The 17,067-nt window shown below is 45.0% G+C and overlaps 1 protein-coding gene across 1 annotated transcript; it reads left to right on the top strand.

The window, feature by feature from the left end:
- The first annotated feature begins 1,269 nt into the window (after nucleotides 1–1,269).
- LOC136544347 (linamarin synthase 2-like) lies at nucleotides 1,270–1,767 on the top strand. The gene has a single exon (XM_066536545.1). The coding sequence runs from the start codon at nucleotides 1,270–1,272 to the stop codon at nucleotides 1,765–1,767; it is 498 nt and encodes a 165-aa protein (XP_066392642.1).
- Nucleotides 1,768–17,067: the final 15,300 nt, after the last annotated feature.

Raw genomic sequence — 17,067 nt, 5'->3', positions numbered from 1 at the left:
TCCCTTGTCGCTTAAAGTACTAGTGGCATAGGTTTGTGTAACCTTGCTCCTAGAATTGTTTAGGAGAGCTCTAGCTAGCCCGGCACCTTTGTTGCATAATTGTTATCTTTGCAAGGTGCTAGTGAACATATATAGTGGGGTGTAGCCTTGGCTAGACCGTTAGTTTAAATTCCGCATTTGTATCGGTTAGCCGACGCGATTAATTTTAGAAAAGACTATTCACCCCCCCCCCCCTCCTCTAGTCCGCCATCTCGACCCTTCACACGTGTGAGCTCGAGAGGGTTGAGCGAGTTAAAGCGGGACTCTAGTCAGTGACGGTAGCGAGCTCGCGCACACAGCCAACGAGACCCAACGATTTGGCACGACGCGCATAACTCGGAGCGACCAAACCCGAGCAGAGCCCTCCATGGCAGCTAGCGGCAGGGCAGGAAAGCGTCCCATTGCCCACTGGAGCCGGAGCCAATGACCTAGATGCGACGACGTAGGACGGCTCGAGTGCTCGACACGGTAGGTGGATTGAAGGGCAAGGCGGGCGCCACGTCTGCCGAGTCCACTCCGCCGCGGCCACGCCATGCTCATGTACTCACCTTGGTACACCCAATAGTGCAAAAACACAAATCTTGTGTTTAAGAAATTTAATCAAAATTTAAATGCTAAAACGGCATCGTTATTAGGTTTTCAGACCCGACCATTTTAGTTCTAGAGGCTGGAATTAAATTCCAACTTCAATCCTTGAGCTATCAAAAATACTATTGAACAACATTTATTTACCGAAACAAAAGTTGTATTTCCATCTACTAAACTTACACTTCGAATTTTATTTAAGTACTATATACAAGTGGTATTGTATTTTTGTTTATAAAAATCGCTTCCGTGCCAATGTTTAGAACTACTTATTCTACTCTTCGCGTTATGATTTTTCATTAACACATATAGGCATTTACGTATCTAGCTCACTATATTTATAGATCTATCTCTCAGGCCATAATCTCAGTGTTTAGCGAGCTCGTAACACCAGAGGTGTTACAAAAATTTTCTATAAATTCACAATTTGACTAGAGCAAGGTAGTTAGTATAAAAGATGGCGCTAAACGCAACTAATTGCTCTAGCTGCACTATATATCACACAATGCATGCCTCCTAAAGTCTAGTAGCTCGGTCTCGGGTTGATTCACACACACAAACAAGTAACTACAACCCAAGACAAGTATATGAATGTAGTTGCAGGTGAGATAGTAGCAAACCAAATGGGGGGGGCGGGCAAGTGAGATGAAACAGGTCCCTGAAGATGGCGGGCTCTGTCGCGTACCGTGCTCTGCTAGTCTGCTTACCACGTTGCTGCCAACCGTGGAGGCAGAGTGCCCGGGCCCTTCCTCCGATGCCAGCGTCGATCCGGGCTTTCCGCCGGTGACATGCGTCATCGCCGACGGGCTGCTGCCTTGGGCCATCGACACTGCCGAGGAGTTCGGCATGCCGGCGCTCGCCTTCTGCACGGCCAGCGCCTGCAGCTTCTTGGCCTACCTGTCCGTGCCCAAGCTCTTCGACTTTGGCGAGCTCCCCTTCCCTGCCGGCGGCAGCCTTGACGAGCCGGTGCGCAAACAAGGCGAAAGCGGGAGCTTGAACGCCGTTTGGAACTCGTCAAACGAGGCCTCGTCGGGCAGCTGTGTCTCCACTTCGACACCAATGCGTCTCATCATTACCTTGCGTGCCCGTGCCTCCGTCTTCTGCAACCTATTTAAAAATCTAATATGGCTAGAGGGAGGGTGAATAGCCTATTTAAAAATCTACAAATCAACTAGAGCAATTTGATTAGTATGACAAATAGCGTAATGCAAACTTGCTCTAGCTCTACAAGGGTTGCAAGCCACCTATCCAACAATTCTAGTTGCAATGATTACTTAGGCACACAAACTTGCTATGTAATTACTCACTAAGAGCTCTCAACCTTGCTACTCTAAAGAGCTTAACTAGATGAATATAAATAATAAAGCAAGCTCTCAATTCTAATTACACTAAAGAGCTTGTGTCAACTAGTTTGCAAGAATGTAAATAAGTGAGTAGAGTGATTATACCAACGTGTAGGGGATGAACCAATCACAAGATGAATATATAGCCAATCACTGGGAGAATGCCAAAGACAAGAGACAATCGATTTTCTCCCGAGGTTCACGTGCTTGCCAACACGCTAGTCCCCGTTGTGTCGACCAACACTTGGTGGTTCGGTGGCTAAGAGGTGTTTCACAAACCTCGTCCACACGATAGGACACCGCAAGAACCGACCCACAAGTGAGGTAACTCAATGACACGAGCAATTTACTAGAGTTACCTTTCGGCACTCCGCCGGGGAAGGTACAACTCCCCTTACAATCATCGAAGGCAGCCACGAACAATCACCAACTCGTGCCGATCCTTCACCGCTACTCCAACCATCTAGGTGGTGGCAACCACCAAGAGAAACAAGCGAAATCCGCAGCGCAACACGAATACCAAGTGCCTCTAGATGCAATCACTTAAGCAATGCACTTGGATTCTCTCCCAATCTCACAATGATGATGGATCAATGATCGAGATGAGTGGGAGGGCTTTGGCTAAGCTCACAAGGATGCTATGTCAATAAAAATGTACAAGAGTTATCCTTTGAGCCGGCCATGGGGCTATAAATAGAGCCCCCATCAAATAGAGCTGTTATACCCCTTCACTAGGCAAAACGCGCTCTGACCGGACGCTCCGGTCATACTGACCGGACGCTGGCCCTCAGCGTCCGGTCGCCCGATGGACGCCATGCGTCACCGGCTTCAAACGCTGTTCGTCAGATTTCAACGGCTACGAAGCTGACCGGACGCTCCGGTCAAAACTGACCGGACGCTGAAGCCCCAGCGTCCGGTCGTTTCCAGTAAGCTCCTCGAGCCATGTTTTTTCGATCGGACGCGTCCGGTCCACCTTGACCGGACGTAGACCAACATCCGGTGCTCAACCCCAGCGACTGTGCAGACCCGTCAGTTTGACCGGACGTAGAAACCAGTGTCCGGTGCATCTCAGGTCCAGCGTCCGGTGTAACACCGAAACTAGCGACCTCTCTGCCAGCTCGACCGGACGCAGCCTTTCAGCGTCCGGTCGCTGAGTGACCCAGCGTCTGGTCAGTAGACCGACGCCAGCATCATTTCGACCAACTCCATTTCAACTCTAACTTCTTCACCCTTGCTCAAATGTGCCAACCACTAAGAATTTTGCATCCGGCGCAATAGAAAATAGACATTTCATTTTCCCGAAAGCGCCGAATTTAAGACAATAGAGGGACCCAAACCCATCTCAACCCTGCAAACACCTTGTGCACATGTGTTAGCATATTTTCACAAATATTATCAAGGGTGTTAGCACTCCACTAGATCCTAAATGCATATGCAATGAGTTAGAGCATCTAGTAGCACTTTGATAACCGCATTCCGATACGAGTTTCACTCCTCTTAATAGTACGGCTATCTATCCTAAATGTGATCACACTCACTAAGTGTCTTGATCACTAAAACAAAATGGCTCCTATATTTTATACCTTTGCCTTGAGCCTTTTGTTTTTCTCTTTCTTCTTTTCCAAGTTTAAGCATTTGACCATCACCATGCCATCACCATTGTCATGATCTTCGCCATTGCTTCATCACTTGGAGAAGTGCTACCTATCTCATAATCATCTTGATAAACTAGGTTAGCACTTAGGGTTTCATCAATTAACCAAAACCAAACTAGAGCTTTCAATCTCCCCCTTTTTGATAATTGATGACAACCCTTATACAAAGATATGAATTAAAGTTCATTTGAATCCATGTTGCTTGCCCAAGCATATTTACCATGTGTAAAGGATATAGGCAAGTTTCATGAACTCCATATGATAGTAATTGCTCCCCCTACATATGTGCTAAGAGTTTAGATTGTAGCTTTGCACATATGCTTAGATAGGAAATATAGGAGTCAATTTCTACCAAATGATGCTAAGGTATAAGAGATGGACCTTTGAAGCGTGATACCAATCGGAGTGCACCAATATACCATCCTTAGCATCATTAGTAACTAGACATACACAAAAACTAGAATACCCCATGAGATCAACATTAAAAGCAAGGGTCTAGTTTTCATAATGTGAGCATGAGTCTAGTTACTTTTAGCCTATGCATGCTAGTTTTTCATTTCATCATTCAAACCTATAACTAGCATACACCACACAAGCATGGATGTTGAAACTTAGAATTTGTACCATGCGAGCAAATATATGAAATGTTCATTCAAATGCATCATACAAGTTTATGAGCTTGCTCCCCCTACTTATGTGCTCAAAATTTTAATTGATCCCTTTCCTCTAGCATATCTCTCCCCTTATGTCCAATACTCCCCTATCACTCATATCTTTGTTTCTCTCCCCCTTTGTCAACACTTAGCACAAAAGGTGAGCTTAAATTATGGATAGGTTGGGGTGAAATCATGTGAAATGAGGATCATTTTCCCAATTTTGGTTCAATCTAGATTACTTACAAAATATATTTAACTCGGTTTGATCCAAGGACAAGCTTCTTCACACCTCCAAATAAGGGTTATCTTGTACCATGTTGAGTTAAACACTTATAGCTCATTTTCTAAATCAAACACTAGGTTTACAAGCCCACAAACATGTCATATGCTACCACTAGATCATTTCAAACATACAAGCAATAGTGGTACCATATAAGCATTAAATTCATTTGATTTTCATAAATGAGCCTAGGACATGATAGGAATGACTAGATGCACTAAACAAGTCCTTAGTAATGAATGGATGACATGTCAATCAACTTTACCTTGCTTTGCTCGAAGGAGAGGCATGTCATATAATGGGGATGCATCAACACATATTGGAGAAGTCAAGTATGTTCAATTCATTCCTTAGCTTGCAAAACCTCTTTTCATCAAGTGGCTTGGTGAATATGTCGGCAAGTTGATCTTCAGTGCCCACACTCTCTATGCAAATGTCCCCTTTTTGTTGGTGATCTCTTATGAAATGATGGCGGACATCAATATGCTTTGTTCTTGAGTGTTGAATCGGGTTGTTGGTGAGCTTGATGGCACTTTCATTGTCACATAGCAATGGCACTTGCTTGAACTTGATTCCAAAGTCACTTAAGGTAGCCTTCATCCAAAGTAATTGAGCACAACAACTACCGGCCGAAATGTACTCCGCTTCGGCGGTTGAAAGTGCTACACTATTTTGCTTCTTTGATGACCAAGACACAAGTGATCTTCCCAATAGTTGACATGTGCCCGATGTGCTCTTTCTCTCAACTTTGCATCCCGCATAATCCGAATCCGAATATCCAATCAACTCAAATCTTGCTCCTTTGGGATACCATAATCCAACATGTTGTGTATGCTTCAAGTACCTCAATATTCTCTTTGTTGCCTTCAAATGACTTTCTCTTGGTGAGGCTTGAAATCTTGCATACATGCATACACTAAACATCACATCCGGTCTTGATGCGGTCACATAGAGTAGACTTCCAATCATAGACCGATACATCTTTTGATCCACCATGTTGCCACTAGCATCACTATCTAAGCTTTCACTTGTCCCCATTGGTGTACTAATAGCTTTGCTCTCATCCATTTCAAACTTCTTGAGCATGTCCTTAATATACTTGCCTTGACTAACAAATGTGCCATTCTTCATTTGCTTGATTTGAAGACCAAGGAAGTAACTAAGTTCTCCAATCATAGACATCTCAAACTCACTTGCCATCATCTTGCCAAACTCCTCACAAAATTCTTGATTTGTTGATCCAAAGATGATATCGTCCACATAGATTTGCATGACAAACAAATCATTTCCAAGTTTCTTGGTGAAGAGAGTGGTGTCAACCTTTCCTATCTTGAATCCCTTAGAGAGTAGGAAATCCCTCAATCTCTCATATCATGCTCTAGGTGCTTGTTTCAATCCATACAAAGCCTTTCTCAACTTGAACACATGGTTGGGTTTCTTTTCATCTTCAAAACCAGGAGGTTGCTCAACATACACAAGCTCATTGATGTACCCATTGAGAAATGCACTTTTCACATCCATTTGGTACAACTTAATGTTGTGGGCACATGCATAAGCTAGCAAGATCCTAATTGCTTCTAATCTTGCAACCGGGGCATATGTTTCTTCAAAGTCAAGACCTTCAACTTGAGTGTAACCTTGAGCCACTAATCTTGCTTTGTTCCTTATTACTATCCCATCTTGATCTTGCTTGTTCCGAAAGACCCACTTGGTTCCAATCACATTATGACCCTTAGGCCTCTCAATTAACTCCCATACTTGGTTTCTTGTGAAGTTGTTTAGCTCTTCATGCATAGCATTGACCCAATCAACATCATTCAAGGCTTCATCTATCTTCTTAGGCTCAATAGATGACACAAATGAGAAGTGCTCACAAAATGATGCCAATCTTGATCTAGTTTGCACACCTCTTGAAATATCACCAATGATAGTGTCTAATGGATGATCTCTTGCAACATTGGTTGGTTGAAGCACTTGCACTTGATTGCTAGCATTTGATTGATCACTTGGTTGAGATGATGAACTAGCCATTTGTTGATCTTGCACATTGCCATTACTAGTGCTTGCTTGGATTTGATCATGAGAACCACTAGCTTGCACATTTGAGTTAGAGAGCACTTGATTCTTGTCATCTTCAATATCAATCACCTCTCTAGGCCTTATATCACCAATGTCTATGTTCTTCATTGCATTGACCAATTGAGTGCCTCTTACATCATCTAGATTCCCATCTTCCTCTTGGGAACCATTTGTTTCATCAAACTCCACATCATGAACCTCCTCAAGAGTACCACTAGCCAAATTCCAAACTCTATAAGCTTTGCTAGTAGTGGAGTAACCAAGCAAGAAACCTTCATCACATTTCTTTTCAAACTTGCTCAATCTAGTGCCTTTCTTCAATATATAGCATTTACAACTAAAGACCCAAAAGTATGCTATGTTGGGCTTTCTTCCATTTAATAGCTCATAGGGTGTCTTCTCCATCATGGGGTGACAATAGAGTCGGTTGCTATAATAGCAAGCCGTGTTGATTGCTTCGGCCCAAAATGAATGACTCACATTGTACTCACTCAACATTGATCTTGCCATATCAATCAAGGTTCTATTCTTTCTTTCAACTAGCCCATTTGATTGAGGAGTATACTTGGCCGAGAATTGATGTGTAATTCCAAATTCATCACACAACTCATCAATTCTAGTGTTCTTGAATTCACTATCATTGTCACTTCTAACTTTCTTGATAGTTGTTTCAAACTCATTATAAATGCCCTTGACAAATGATTTGAATATTACAAACACATCACTCTTGTCACCAAGAAAGAACACCCAAGTGTATCTAGTGAAATCATCCACAATCACAAATCCATATTTATTTCCACCAATGCTAGTGTATGTGGTTGGTCCAAACAAATCCATATGCATCAACTCAAATGCCTTGGATGTACTCATCATGCTCTTCTTAGGATGTGTATTACCAACTTGTTTTCCGGCTTGATATGCACTACATAGCTTATCCTTTTCAAATGTGACATCTTTCAAGCCTCTTACTAAGTCATGCTTAATCAATTTGTTCAATTGTTTCATTCCAACATGACCAAGCCTTCTATGCCATAACCAACCCATGCTAGACTTAGTGATCAAACATGTTGACAATTGAGCCTCTCTAGCATTGAAATCAACTAAGTATAGATTCTCATATCTAAATCCTTTGAATATCAAGTTTGAGCCATCTACACTTATGATCTCTACATCATCCACACCAAATATGCATTTGAAACCAAGATCACACAATTGGGCTACCGACAATAGGTTGAAATTCAAGCTCTCTACTAGTAGCACATTGGAAATGCTCAAGTCATTGGATATTGCAATCTTACCAAGTCCCTTGACTTTGCCTTTGCCATTGTCACCAAATATGATACTATCAATCCCATTGCTCTTGCTTTCATTGATTGAATTGAACATTCTTGAATCACCGGTCATGTGTTGTGTGCACCCACTATCAAGCACCCAATGCCTTCCTCCGGCTTTATAATTTACCTACAAAAGAAGATCAATTCTTTTTAGGTACCCAAACTTGCTTGGGTCCTTGTAGGTTAGTCACCAAGGTCTTTGGTACCCAAATGGCCTTCTTCTTTGGGCCCACAATTGGTGTACCAATGAACTTAGCCTTCACACATTTGGCACCCTTATAAAGCATGTAGCAAGAATCAAATTTGATTGAGGATATATTAGGAAGCTTGTTCTTGTTAGTTTTGCAATATTGCTCTATATGCCCAACTTGCTTGTATCTATTGCAAAACCGACCATTGCCCTTCACAAAGCTAGCTTTGTGAGTGACAAAGGCCACCTTGCCTTTCTTGGGGTATAGCCTAATCCCTCTTTGTTGAGAGAAAACCTTTGGCTACCCAAGCACTTTAGCAAGCGGGCATCTCCACCATAGGCATTGCCTAAGGCACGAGTGAGCTCATTCACCTCCTTCTTGAGGGTCTCATTTTCCACCACTAGTGATGTATCATTCATAGGTGGAGTGAAAGTGGTAGTGCTACAAGAAGTGTTAGTGGGAGCAATAGCAATAGGCTTATAAGTAGATTCATTAATAAGATCACATGTTAGTCCCACATCACATGTAACTATCACTTGCTCCTCCTTGGCTTCCTCCTTCTTGACTTGCTCAATGAGAGAGGAATGAGCTTTTTCAAGCTTTGAGTGAGCTTTGCCAAGCTTCTCATGGGCATCCATTAGCCCCTCATGAGTGGCATTGAGCTCATCAAAGGATTGCTCAAGAAATTTGACTTTCTTGTTCAATTCCTTACACTCCTTTCTCTTCATCTCAAAGCAAGTATGCACTTGCTCACACATGTCCATGAGCTCCTCCTTGGAGTACTCCTCATCTTCATCATCACTCCTACAAGAATCACTTTCATCATCATCACTCTCATCATATTTTACCTTGGTAGGCTTAGCCATGAGGCATGTTGATGGAGTGTCGAAGATGGAGGGCTTGTCGTTGATGGCGATGCTTGCTAGTGCTTTCTTGATTGATTTCTTGCCATCATCACTAGAGTCATCACTATCCGATGAGCCATCACTATCCCAAGTGACCACATAGCCTCCACCCTTCTTCTTCTTTTGAAAGGTCATCCTCTTCTCCCTCTTCTCCTTCTTTTCTTTCTTGTCCTTCTTATGTTTGTTCTTCTCATCTTCATCATTATCACTATTGTAAGGACAATTGGCTACCACATGATCGGGACTCTTGCAATTATAGCATCTTCTCACATATTCTTTGCTCTTGGTATGGTCTCTTCTTTTTCTTGCACCATAGCCTTTCTTCTTCATGAACTTGCCCATCTTGCGCACAAAGAGAGCCATAGCTTCATCATCAATATCACTAAGATCCTCATCATCACTTGACTCTTTCTTTGATTTGCCCTTGTTCTTGTATGATGATGAGCTAGCCTTGAATGCTACACTCTTCTTCTTCTTGTCCTCATCTTCCTTCTTGTCCTCCTTGTCATCCCCCTCCCTTTCCACACGGTATGTCTCTTGTGTCATGACTTCACCTAGTACTTGGTTAGGGGTGATCTCCTTTAATCCTCCTCTTATGATTAGCATTCTCAACATTTCAAACCTTGGAGGTAGACTCATCAAGAACCGATGAGAGACATCATCATTCTTGATCTTTTCTCCCAAAGCCTTCAAATCATTGACAATGACTTGCAAGCGATGGAACATCTCCGGTATGCTCTCATCATCTTTCATCTTGAAACCTATCAACTTGTCCTTGAGAATATATAACTTGGCACTCTTCACCTCCGGTGTGCCCTCATAGGTTTCCTCCAATCTCCTCCACACTTCATTTGCTCTTTCATAATCCTTGATTTGCTCAAACACCTTTGGATCAAGGGCATTGTATAGGGTGTTGAGAGCCATTGTATTGCATTGCTTGTTAGACTTATCTTGGTTGGTGGGATTGTCGGGATTAATGATAGCATAATCATTCTTGCTTACATCCCATACTTGATCATTGATTGAACCAAGATACACACTTATCTTTCTCTTCCAATAATCATAGCTTGTGCCATCAAAGAATGGTGGTTTGCCCCCCATATGGTTGAACACAACTTGAGCCATAATTTGACACCGAGGTTGTTAAGCCTTCAATCAAACGGTGACCACGGCTCCGATACCACTTGAAAGGTCCTAATATGGCTAGAGGGGGGGTGAATAGCCTATTTAAAAATCTACAAATAAACTAGAGCAATTTGATTAGTATGACAAATAGCGTAATATAAACTTGCTCTAGCTCTACAAGGGTTGCAAGCCACCTATCCAACAATTCTAGTTGCAATGATTACTTAGGCACACAAACTTGCTATGTAATTACTCACTAAGAGCTCTCAACCTTGCTACTCTAAAGAGCTCAACTAGATGAATATAAATAATAAAGCAAGCTCTCAATTCTAATTACACTAAAGAGCTTGTGTCAACTAGTTTGCAAGAATGTAAATAAGTGAGTAGAGTGATTATACCGACGTGTAGGGGATGAACCAATCACAAGATGAATATATAGCCAATCACCGGGAAAATGCCAAAGACAAGAGACAATCGATTTTCTCCCGAGGTTCACGTGCTTGCCAACACGCTAGTCCCCGTTGTGTCGACCAACACTTGGTGGTTCGGCGGCTAAGAGGTGTTTCACAAACCTCGTCCACACGATAGGACACCGCAAGAACCGACCCACAAGTGAGGTAACTCAATGACACGAGCAATTACTAGAGTTACCTTTCGGCACTCCGCCGGGGAAGGTACAACTCCCCTTACAATCACCGAAGGCAGCCACGAACAATCACCAACTCGTGCCGATCCTTCACCGTTGCTCCAACCGTCTAGGTGGTGGCAACCACCAAGAGAAACAAGCGAAATCCGCAGCGCAACACGAATACCAAGTGCCTCTAGATGCAATCACTTAAGCAATGCACTTGGATTCTCTCCCAATCTCACAATGATGATGGATCAATGATCGAGATGAGTGGGAGGGCTTTGGCTAAGCTCACAAGGATGCTATGTCAATGAAAATGTACAAGAGTTATCCTTTGAGCCGGCCATGGGGCTATAAATAGAGCCCCCATCAAATAGAGCCGTTATACCCCTTCACTGGGCAAAACGCACTCTGACCGGACGCTCCGGTCATACTGACCGGACGCTGGCCCTCAGCGTCCGGTCGCCCGATGGATGCCACGCGTCACCGGCTTCAAACGTTGTTCGTCAGATTTCAACGGCTACGAAGCTGACCGGACGCTCCGGTCAAAACTGACCGGACGCTGAAGCTCCAGCGTCCGGTCGTTTCCAGTAAGCTCCCCGAGCCATGTTTTTTCGACCGGATGCGTCCGGTCCACCTTGACCGGACGCAGACCAGCGTCCGGTGCTCAACCCCAGCGACTATGCAGACCCGTCAGTTTGACCGGACGCAGAAACCAGCGTCCGGTGCATCTCAAGTCCAGCGTCCGGTGTAACACCGAAACTGGCGACCTCTCTGCCAGCTCGACCGGACACAGCCTTTCAGCGTCCGGTCGCTGAGTGACCCAGCGTCCGGTCAGTAGACCGACGCCAGCATCATTTCGACCAACTCCATTTCAACTCTAACTTCTTCACCCTTGCTCAAATGTGCCAACCACCAAGAATTTTGCATCCGGCGCAATAGAAAATAGACATTTCATTTTTCCGAAAGCGCCGAATTTAAGACAATAGAGGGACCCAAACCCATCTCAACCCTGCAAACACCTTGTGCACATGTGTTAGCATATTTTCACAAATATTATCAAGGGTGTTAGCACTCCACTAGATCCTAAATGCATATGCAATGAGTTAGAGCATCTAGTGGCACTTTGATAACCGCATTTCGATACGAGTTTCACTCCTCTTAATAGTACGGCTATCTATCCTAAATGTGATCATACTCACTAAGTGTCTTGATCACTAAAATAAAATGGCTCCTACATTTTATACCTTTGCCTTGAGCCTTTTGTTTTTCTCTTTCTTCTTTTCCAAGTTTAAGCATTTGACCATCACCATGCCATCACCATTGTCATGATCTTCGCCATTGCTTCATCACTTGGAGAAGTGCTACCTATCTCATAATCATCTTGATAAACTAGGTTAGCACTTAGGGTTTCATCAATTAACCAAAACCAAACTAGAGCTTTCAACCACCCCCAGCGACGCGACGCCCACACCACGCGAAGCTGCCCGACGTCTCGCACGTTTCACTAAGGAGGTGTAGCTCGAGCGAATGACGCCACTAATCGCCAGCCCACCCAGGCAGAAGGTGGCAACCATAAGGCAACCCATGCCAAAACGGAGCAGACGGATTGCCGCTCAGCCGCTGGCGCACATTCTGATCTCCAAGCGGGGCGAGGTACTGCTCATGCGGAGGATGGGCTTTGTACCGCCGGTAGTTCCAATCTCATCCGCGTCCAAGAGAGCTTACGACGACTTTTTCGCAAGGAACTTGACGTCGAGCGAGGTGAAAGCACTGGACGAGCTGTTCCCGGCGACCAATGCTACGACTGGTAGAAGGCTCTTCTCGGATGACGGAGCAGAGTCGCGCGGCCATTAGCGGAGACGCACAGCTCCGTAGGTTAGTGCGCTGCTCATAGTTCGGCTGTTTATTTTTATGTAATATCGAAGTTTGAAACAGTCTGCTAGGAAGGTCCAGTCAAACTGTAAGACCTCCTAGGATGCTCATGAGAAGCGTATCGTGTGTATGGTTAAACTCTTCTTCTTAATTACAATGATACGTAAATCTTTTACGTATTCAAGAAAAAAAAAAGCTGCATCGGCCTGTTCACCGTCCGGGCACGTCATGGGCCAGGGGTGTTGTGCAGCCACGCGACGGAGAGCTGCGGCCCGAGATGTACTCATCCGGCCGGCCTAGGGAGGCAAAGATCCACCTCATGAGCCAGCCCGCTGGAGAAAGTCACAACAGCCGCACAGCAGTTCCGAGCACCAAACGGAAAGTCCGGCCCATCAGCCGGCCCATCCGCAGCGAAGGCATTGTGACCCGAGAGCAGCTCCATTTCCAAATCTGTGCCTCGGAGGCCGATTAGATAGGCCACGTAAATCTAAGGGCGTCCCCAACAAGCACTTCCGAGCTGGCTATTCTCCTAGGATGAGAGAGAAATAGGGAAAAAAAAAACCCGACGCCGGTGACGAGCTCGTCATATAACTCGCACGTTTCCCCGTGAAAGGTTTGGTCTCTGCTCTTCTGGCCCACGGCTTTCGCCCTGTTCGCTTGTGTTATAAGTCGTACTTTTTTAGTCAACAAATAATATTTTTCTCTTACACCAAATCAGTCAATAGTACTTTCAGTCATGGCTTATTAGCCAAACGAATCAGGCATTTAGCTCTGCTGTCTAGTAAGTTTTTTTTAGTATTTCAATCTTACACGTCAGCTAGCGATTTGGATGTGCTGCTGGGAACGCCCTAAGAAAGGCCACGTCAAAGTTTTCTGTGCCGACAGACATATCGACATTCCAAGGACCGACTGGACATCGAACAACCTCTCGGCCTTTCTGTAGCCGATAAGCCACAGGCTCGGCCACAACAGGTACTGAGGGGTCCAGTCATTCCTTGGATTCCATTTACATTTAAACGTTGGTTTATTTCTTTACTTTTGTATTTACCGGTGCGACAGGTGCATGTACTTTTGGCATTTAGATGTCTTCATTGGAATCCAGCAAAGAGACGGCAGTTGTGTACATGGACATCGGGTCACGCACATTCACCCCTATAAATGCATACACGCAAGCCTAAGGTTCTACTGAGGCTCTTGTAATCACTAGCCTACATGTCCTTTCGCGGACATCGAGTATTTCAATTTCCAAGAATCCATTTCCAATAAAATTTGAATATGGATATATGTATTATTCATATTCATATTAATATTCATTTTATGATATAGCGCATCCAGACAACACTTTACATGTCCAGGAGTACTGAAGCTGATGAAGTCCTAGGCTGAGCGAAAGGACCGGGAGGGTAGCTCGGATAGATGGTGATCTACTGTGGTGTCAGAGTCCTCTTGGCGGGATCAAGGGTTGCCCATCGAGTTGGTTGCGAAATGATCATAGATCAGTTGGTTAGATTCTCCATGGTGGAACCTGTTCACCCAGGTTCGTCCTCGACTTGACACGTGATTGTATTTTTCTAGATTTATTCCAGGATTTAACGGTGCTACCACTTTCAGTGATAGCTAACGTCCACGTCGGCAGTGGGGCGCCCGTGGTGACTTCGAAATCTCGAGACCGGGTTTGCGTACGTACCATTGAATTCTCAAAATAGGTTGTGTTTGATTTTTTCTTAGCATCTACTTAGAAATTCATAATTTTTTTTCGATCTTTAGATATTTTTGCTTAATATAAAAAAGAAATTCTAAAAACCAAAATGTTGTAGCTGAATGGGTGAACGCAGCTAGCCAGCTGGCTGTTGCAGCACAGCGAACAATGTGTGGGGTCCAATACGGCTATGTAGGACTATCGGCCAATGGAGAGCCGATTGGACCAATAGGCTACAGTGTGGCCGACAGGACACTGCACTATTGTTTTCATGTGCCACGTAGGCTGTAGGCAACTCAATAGCCTACAGGTATTTTGTCCGCCACTAGGTAGCCGATAGCGATAGGATGTAGTTTTGCAATTTTGTAAAATGAACACCCAGATTTGCAATTATTTATTAAAATAATATTATTTGGAAAAAAAAAATTCTCAAACATGTAACTGGAAGAACAAAACACAAGCAATCAAATAAATCAAGCGTTAAAGATGTCATGAAGATTCAAGAACGTACTTTTACAAATATATAATCATTATACGAGCGTACATATAAACCACCAGAACGCTGGTTTTGGCAACAACACACTATCACCTGGAACTTGCACGATTCATGAACTAATCCAACAAAAACAGCGACTACTCATGAACGAACAAGCAATGCATCACTAATTCACTATCAAATCCAGCGCAGAATCACGCAGGAGCTAGTATCCGATTCAAGACAGGTCAAGCCCGGACCGGAAGTTCCATCTCCGGAAAGAGGCTGCGGATGAGGCGCAGGCTCTTCCCTGCCGTGGTTGGCCTCGGCATCTCCTTCTTCGTAGTCGCGGCGACAGTGGCGGTGGGCGGAGGCAGGGACGGCGGTGGAGTTGTCAGCGACGGAGACGGATCGATCACCCTGACCTGGTGCGGTGCGACGTGGACGGAGCTCTTGGGATCCCCGCGTGGCAAGTTGGCGTCGTAGACAACCTCGTAGCCTCCGTCGGTGGACGACGACACGATCGTGGCTTTGAGGCAGAGCACGAGAACCTGCCCCGTCTTCAGCGTCGCAGTCCTCGTGCGGACACGAACCACAGTCCCAGGCTTCAGATGCGCGGGGACGCCAGGAGTAGCCCCGAGCTCGGAACTTGCCGAAGATGGGGCAGACCGAGGCGGCGGCGGGGGAGAGGCGTGGGTGCAGCGCGACGAAGAGCGAGGCCCGGGCTGTGGTGATGCGTCGGTGACGGTGGAGCCTCGGGAATGGGAGATGGTCGACGATGGTACCTCCTGGCGCGGCGGACGAGGGCATGGTCTTCGGACGGCGTCGCTCGAGCCGTGACGCGGCGGCGGAGACGCGGACGGCTTCTTGGAGACCGACCTTGTGGGCGCCAAGGGCTTGGACCTCCTGCGCTGGAGCTCGCGGCGGATGCTCCGCATGCCGGCGGAAGAGGAGCGCAGAGGAAGGTACATTACCATGGCGGAGGAGAGCTGCGGATCGATTGGATCGACGAGAAGCAGAGAAGCTGGATGGATTGCGGAAGACGACGGCGGGTGAGCAGAGGAGCTGGGTGGATTGCGGAAGGCGACGGCGAGGGAGCAGAGGGATTACGCGCGAGAAGGGAAGGGAAGGGCGTTGGATTTAAAGCAGCTGGACTGGATCCTGATCTGGCCCAGCTACGCGGTTTCGAGTCCGACTCGAAGTTGGATGGATGGGCCAGTTGTCGTGAGGGCCAAGTCGAAATCGAGGCCAGATTTTTTTTCTACAGCCGTTGGGCTTTCTCGGTTGGGATACCATCTGCCAACTCTTCTAGTGGCCCATTAATTGTCTGTTACGAACCATTCCAAATTCCAATCCTAGACAGTGTTTACTTTTAGCATTTCAGCATTTGCTAAAACAGATTAGACTAAAATCATTTTTGCAGAAATATTTTGCTACAACAAATTAGACCTAAAATAGAAGCATCAATCCATTTGCGGCAAAGTAATACTGTAATCCACAAATGCAGCAATATTGTTGATAGTATTTACTGATCGCATCAACAACACAATTCGATTTGATTGATCACAAGAAAGCATCAGCAAAAAGCAATATCAGTCAGTTTATTGAATCTCTCGTCAACAGTACACCACAAATGACCTGACGCAAAATGTGTGAAAAGCGAGAAGAATATTGGAATGGCTTGGACAGATTAGCTGTTAATGGTGTCTTACACATGATCCGTCCGCCGTCGACGCCCACATCGCTGACGGCCGGAACTGGAAGGCGAAATTGCGCGCGAGGTAACTTTAGCAGCTAATTCGCAGATTGGGTCAGCGTCAGATAGTTTCAGCCTTTCAGGCCGTTGGGCTTGGTCGCTTTGGGGATCCATCGAGGCATCTGACTCTATTCAGCCAAGTTGTTCTTAACAAAATGAACCTAAACTTCTTCAATTATAAAACATCGAATCACTAAATAGATATGCATCTGTAAAATAAGGATTGAGTCAACAAGAAAAATCAGCAACTCCCATATGCAACCGATTTATCAATCCGACCGGGTTAATCCTCCTCTTTTGTTAACTGCCGATCTCCTGCATACACACTATCAACTTACACACCCACTATACTACCAGTTCTCTTTCATCAGGTGTTCAAGACAGAATACGCTATGAAATGCACTGTATCTCAAAATCGCTGACTTTTGTCATGATGCTTCAA

This window comes from Miscanthus floridulus, chromosome 3 (genome assembly GCF_019320115.1).
Source record: "Miscanthus floridulus cultivar M001 chromosome 3, ASM1932011v1, whole genome shotgun sequence".
In the NCBI taxonomy this organism is placed as follows: domain Eukaryota; kingdom Viridiplantae; phylum Streptophyta; class Magnoliopsida; order Poales; family Poaceae; genus Miscanthus; species Miscanthus floridulus.
The sequence above is the reverse complement of the archived record's forward strand: the minus strand, read 5'-3'. Positions and strand labels throughout refer to the sequence as shown.